Raw genomic sequence first — 6,880 nt, forward strand, 5'->3', positions numbered from 1 at the left:
GTAAGTTCCACCAGCATTGGCCCCAGCAAAATTCTGCGAGGCAGAAAGATCGCACGAGAAAAGCCTCACCTGGGAGCTCCCTTAGAAAGTTCAGGTTCTATCGTGTGGAGCAAAGGCGCTGGTGGACGCTCACAAGATAATGCAAGAAGTAGTACCAAAGGATGGCTTTATTTGCACAGAACCCACTTGCTTTTGCAAGGTGACTGAACTGGAAGGGAAAGGATTAAAAAATATAATTTTTAAAGTCACCTAGGGAGCTTGGGTGGACTCCAGGAGATGGTGGAGACAGGAGGGCCTGGAGGAATGTTGTCCATGGGGTTGCGATGGGTCAGACACAACTTTGTGACTAACAACAACAACAAGGAGGATAGTTCTAAATTCTTTAATTTAAGAACCATTCCTAGGAAGAATCTAAGGAAAAGCTTTAGGAAGTTTAAGGAGCAGGGTCCGGGTTGCAAGGTGCAATCATTAGGAACCAGTTCTATCCACTAACCAGGGTGATGCAGAAGTCCCATGCCACTGGGAATGAAAGAGGCAGGTGTGCTTGGTACAAGTTTCAAGATCAGGAAGAGCTGGACTCTTCAAATGGGGAGGATATGCCCTAGGAAACTGGGCCTCCAGAGATTGAGGTGGGGGAGGTGGGAGGAGCCTCTTCCCAAGTTCAGGAAGACTCTGAGAATAGCCACAATCTACAACTGCTGGGAGGAAATCAGGCCAGGAATGCTGGAGGCCAGACAGGCATGGTACAACCTTTGGCTCCATCATGCGGCGCTGGGACAGGAAGACTAGCCAGCTGATGGGTGGCATACAGCTGAGAGGTTCAACGAACCACTTTGTGCATGCTCAGAGACTCATTCTGAGGTGTTCATGCTTACTGCATGTACTCTGGAGAATAAAGAGCTTTTGCCAAAGAACGATGTGCTGCTTGAAAGTATCAAGGGGGAAAGCTAGCTCCTGATGCCTGCACTTCAAGAGGATTTATGCATGTTTTGAGAATTCATGCATGGCTATAAACTCACTAGGTATTTACTCCAAGTAGGTGTACATGTAATTGCAGCCTTACAGCTTGATCCTATGAATGCTGACTCAGAAAATGCTTATTCCTAGGTAATTTAGCATGGCACTGCAGCTTTAGGTTGCAATCCTAATCACACTTGTCCAGGATTTAAAAACATGGAAAACCACTAAAAACTGAGCTTGCTTCTGCATAAACACGGATGAGATTATGCTGTTAATGCCTGTCTTTTCTGCCACCCCAAAATATATGTGGATACACCTTATGGAGGATTGCAAAATTCACATGGATGCTGCAAAGGAGATGAACAAGGACCACTATACTTTGTCCGTGGCCTTGCCAGATTTTTCCTGACAAATCCATGGCAAGTTGGGATTCCAGCTCCGTGTTTCCCATGTGTATTCCCTGCCTGCCCGCCCCACTCAACACAGCTGCGTTTTGCTTTGGCATTATATTTCTATTTCCCTTGTAACACAACTCGGTAATTGTTGCGAGCCATCCAGAGACTCAGTGTGATTGGATGGCCTAGAAATATCACAAATAAACAAACAAATAATAGTTCCCTCTGGTGCAGCAATCCGGAGTGTTCAGGCGTGTTCGCCCTGACCTCTCCTGCCAGTCGTGCTAATCTGAGCTTCCATGGACTGCACCTAGAACAGGTTCACCATGTCATATTTTACAAGGTGAGGAGGCCGGAGATGCCAAAGGTAGGAGGAGGTTCTCACCGGGCTCCAGGGCCCACTTCACTTTGGACCTTCAAGGTTAAACTGTGGGGCAGGGGGGAAACAGTCATTTAAGAGCATTTCTTGTGGCAACTTTTTAAATGCCTCATTAAAAAGCATAATAATGTTACCTGCACAAGAGAGACAGTCACTCTACTTTCTCTTTGCAGGAAAAGGGAGGTCCTTGAGTCACTGGCACGGAGAACTGGAATGTGGGGCCCTTTATTTCCCTGGAATGTCTCAACACGATGCCAGGGAAGTGGCCCTTACAGCCATTCACTGGCATCTGTTTCAGAGCCGCGGGTGCAAATTCAAGCCCTGCAGCATCATAGAGTTGGGAGGGATCTCAGAATTCACCCAGGCCAGGGATGCTCAGTGTCTTAGCCTGACAGTGAAATCCCTTTTCAGAGAAGCTTTTGGAGGCCACACTCCAGAGTGGGTGGGGCTAAAGGAAAAGGAGGCGGGGCCAAAATACCAGAAATACCCACACACCAGCATATTTCACTTAAAGCTCTCAGTGCCCGTCGTTAAGCCTCAGGGAGGCATTTTGGCCTTCTCGGATGGGGCAAATTGTGCAAAAACCAGGAAAGCACCAAATGATCAGCAACTGCAGGAAACGGGGGCATTTGGGGAAGCCCAGAGCGAGATGCCAGGAAAGCCCATTGGGCCTGCCTGCTTGAGCTCCAGCATGCCTGGACAAGGAGATCTCCAGCTACAGGGCCCCGAATAGGCAGCCATCCAACCTCCACTCAAAAACCTCAGATGAAGGAAAGACCGCCAAATTCCGCTGCAGTAGGGATACAAATTTCAGGCCGGGCCCTCTTGTGCTTGCCGGGCTTCTTCCCCACATGCAGGCCCTGAGCAAGAAGCAAGCTGAACCGAGATCGAGTCTGCAAATGCTCCTGAAACCTAGCAATTCTTTGTGTAAAGTAAGCAAAGCGTGTAGCTGTGCAAAGCTTGCAAGCAATGTGTGTGGAAGCAGAATTCTGATTGAAATCTCTTCCTTACCTGCTACATAAGTTTGGGGAGCCAAGCTGAGGAAATCCGACAGATTCTGACCCCAAACTGGATTCCCCACACATCACTAGCAGTCTGTGCCACTCTTGATTACCTCATACTGCCATTTAAAATACTTTTTTCCTAGTCGCATTTTAACTATATACAGTCACATTATTAATATCCACAATAATTCAATTAATAGAATCAATTATTAATTGGTCAGTTTCTCTGCCATTAAAACCTACTAGACCAGTAATTAAACGGGTGGTCCACCCACTCCATCAAACCCTCAGAAATGCATCAAAAATGGACACCAGATTCTAACAGAATCATCTCTATGTCTTGCCCGCAAAAGTGGGTGGTCAGTTTTCCCATCAACAGCACTGATCCGATTCTGTTGGGATGTTTCCTCAGAGCCCTAATCCTTGGGCATCTTTCCAGAACCTTACAGTTCCAGTTGGTGCAGTTCCTAAAAGTATCGCTGACTGTTCTTTACCATTCGGTTCCTCATTCTCCCCATAAAAAAGTATAGCGTTTCATTAGGAATTTTTGTTTGTTGAGTTAGCTTCTTCAATTCCTCTATTACTTCTTTCCAAAAAGACTTGATTTTTGGACAAAACAACCACATATGTTCAATTGAACCCCGTAAACTGGTTTTTCCAGCAAAGTAATTGAGTAGGGGCAGGTTGGTAATTTGGTGATACACAATTGCCATCTATGGACTGTCTTTAAACCCTTTTCTTTGGCTTTAGCTGATATTGACTTACAGAGTTTTGAGAATCATATTTTTGCTCATGACTTTTCCGATATAGTAATATTGATTTTTCCCAAGTCATTTTAGCTTTCATATTACTATTGTATTCATTCTTATAGATAAGTGAGACTGACCCTTTTTAAAAACTAAATTCTTTGCTACAATACTCTTCAAATGTAGTGAGTACTCTTATATCAGTTGTATTATGCAACCACATTGTAATGGTTTTTATTTGCATTGATTCCTATTTGGGGAGTTTTATCTTCTAATTGTTGTATTGAAATTGGCTTTCAATTTAGAAATAAGTCTCTTATCCTATAAATTCCAATTTATTTCCATAACTTAAATTGTGTATCTTTATCTTCACAGATAAATTTAGGATGATCCAAAATAGGGCATAATGGAGCCATATGTGGAGCTAAAAAAACATATAATTATGCCATATTAGAACCAATTTATTAATGAGAGGATTATGTTTATTTTATTTTATTTCTTTAAAAATCTGGTTAAAGAGAGAGACTACCAAGTTAGTGTCCTCTGATCCCTAGGTCTGAGTCCAGTCAGGGGCATCATTTATTTTTATATGTTTACCAGCCTGTGCTATTTGAAAAGCTTCATAGTATTTTATTAAATTTGGAACTGCCAATTCACCTGTTGAAGCAGGTCTATAATTAACACTGCTTATAAATTTTAACCTTTTATAATTTCCAGATATAAACTTCTCCCCTTTCCTGCCAAAATTATATTTCTCTATAACATCTAGATACAAAGATATATTTTGAAACAAAAATAAGAATGTTATATAAGCTTTCACTATTGCATGTCTGCCCAGTATCAACAAATATAATTGGGTCCATTAATTTTTTTCTTTATACAATTATATATATATATTCATTCTTATAATTTCTATTAATTAATTGATTAGTATTTTTTGTTAACTAGATTCCTAAACTTTTTAAACTAAAAAAGCATGTCTAAATTAGATATTATTGTTTTTCCTAAAAGGATATTTATACACAATAATATAGAGTTTTCATAATTAAGTTTTAAACCCATATACCATTTAAAATTTTCTATTATTCTTTTTAGAAACTCTATACTTTTAAATGAATTTTAAAGAAAAAGAAGTATATCATCCACATAATAATTAAATATTTTTTCTCTTAGTTGCCAGGGGCTCTATGGCTAAAGGAAATATCATAGAAGCATAGAAACAGAGCGAGTCAGAAGGGGTCTCCCAGGTCATCTAGTCTGGCCTCCGGCACCAGCCGGCTCCACTCACGACATGCCCACCATGTGGACGTCCAGCCTGTCCTTGAACACTCGCACCGATGGGGCCTCAACGACCTCCTGTGGAAGCTGATTCCACACCCTCAGGTCCTAACTGTCAGGAAGTGCTTCCTGGCATATCAATTGTGATAAAGGATCACCCTGCCTTGTACCTCTACAAAGTACATTTTTTTCAGAATCCACACCATGAATTGTTATTACTGAACATGCCCCTTCATTTAATTTTTACAAGTATAATAAATGTCTCCCCCATATTCATCATTTTTATAAGTTCAAATATGTACTTCTATTGCACATGATCAAACGCTTTAAGCGCATCAACTGGAAGACTTGCTACTTCTTGTTTCTTCCATTAAGCCTTACAGAAAATATATAACACTCAATGTATTGCATTGGACATATGCCTCCCTGGCATAAATCCATATTGATCTATATGTGAATATTTTGTTATAAAAGTATTTAATCTTTGGGCTAAAAGAGATGAAAAAAAAAAGATCACAATTTTGCAAGGTACTTGGGTGAAACACAGAAGGGATGTAGCTCATCATTTCCTGATTTTGAAATAGCTAATATTCTCACTGATTTCCAAAATGCAGGCACTTCATTTCTACCTAATCTTGAATTAGGCATTTTTAAAAGATGTGGAATAACATGAGACCCACATATATAGAAATCAGCTGCAAAACCATCAAAACCTGAGGTTTTCTATTTTAAATTTTTTTAAGTAACTGTTTGCATTCCAACAGATGTTATCAGAGAATTAAGATGTTGTTTATGTTCCTCCAAAATTGGGATAATTGATAATGATTTTTTATAACTGCATCTGGTGCTACTTCTGATTTGTATAATTGCTCATAATAATCTTTAAACGCTTTAGATATCTTTTGTTGTGAAGTTACCAATATGCCACGTTTCACCATAATAGAATTAATAGTGCTTTCAGCAGCTTTCTTCTCTAAGGGATAATTTGTGTGTGTGTAAACCATCATGAGATTTTTAATGAATGACAGTATAGAATTTGTTTAAATAAAATAAATAAATAAATAACCATTTAGAATTTTAGTTTTGGAGACCCCAGACCATTTGTAGTAAAGAAAATTATATTTAAACTCTCTGACATATTGTCTGCTAGGTTTGCAGCTCAGCCTTCTAATCTTTTTGAGGTAGCATTTACACAAATATTGATATCTGTAGGATAAGGTTATAATTGTATGTTTTATATTATATATTTGTATTTTAATGTATATATTTTAAAATGTTATTTTAATTTTATTGTTGTAAGCCGCCCCGAGGCTTCGGCGAATGGGGCGGCATAAAAATGTTTTAATAAATAAATAAATAAATAAGTGACTGTATTGCAACCAGGAAAAAATGCATCTGCAAAGCCTTCCACCCCCGCTCTACTCTCCATCCTCCTTCATTCCCTCCGTCCTCCTCGCCTGACACTTGGGAAAGAGGGCAGCATGCCTCTGGCTTTCAACGGGAAGCTGTCCCATTGCAGATGTTCAAAGCACGGGTTCCACCATTCAGACAGAGACTCCTGGACATCCTGTGATTCAGTTTTATTTATGTTTGGTTGCCATGTCCTCCCTTGTGAGGTTAAGATAGCCCTGGAGGCCTTTGTCCAGAGGCATTCACCTGACCAGGTGCTGAGGTTTTTATGGTCCAGGCCTTGATGCTACTTCTCCTGACAGATGTGTGCTGCCATCCAAGTTGCTTCATCATTTTCTCTCTCTTGGGAGAAAGTCTAGACAGAAGGGAGGATTTGGGTTTTAAAGCCCCGGGGCCCCTCTTGTGTCGAAAGGAAAGGGCGGCCTGAGGGCTTGAAACGCCCGGCCGGTAGACAGAGCACCACAGATCCCTGAGTCTGATTTTAGTACCTGTAGCAGGGGAATTCTTGGGCCTCACATTCTGGCTGTCCGTCTTCCTTCACTATCACTTTGCCAAGGTACCAGCCGCTGCTTCCTCCTTTGCCATCGTGCCCTATTCTCACCCTCCTCACCTGCTTCAGGTTGACTGCTTCAATGATGAACTCATCAGCCTTTGGCAGGCAGGCAGGCAGGCAGGCAGGCAGGCAGGCAGGCAGGCAGGCAGGCAGGC

At 41.2% G+C, this 6,880-nt stretch overlaps 1 protein-coding gene across 9 annotated transcripts in view; it reads right to left on the reverse strand.

Annotated features, from left to right (window-relative positions):
- LOXHD1 (lipoxygenase homology PLAT domains 1) overlaps positions 1-6,880 on the reverse strand; it is a 191,111-nt gene that overhangs the window by 118,588 nt on the left and 65,643 nt on the right. For all 9 annotated transcript variants that reach the window (XM_044431528.1, XM_044431523.1, XM_044431530.1 and 6 more), the window contains one exon: positions 6,661-6,821. In XM_044431528.1, the coding sequence (XP_044287463.1) occupies positions 6,661-6,821 (161 nt within the window). The remainder of the gene's footprint in view (positions 1-6,660; positions 6,822-6,880) is intronic.

The sequence above is a fragment of the Varanus komodoensis genome, unplaced genomic scaffold (genome assembly GCF_004798865.1).
Source record: "Varanus komodoensis strain SLA01 unplaced genomic scaffold, ASM479886v1 scaffold22, whole genome shotgun sequence".
In the NCBI taxonomy this organism is placed as follows: Eukaryota; Metazoa; Chordata; class Lepidosauria; order Squamata; family Varanidae; genus Varanus; species Varanus komodoensis.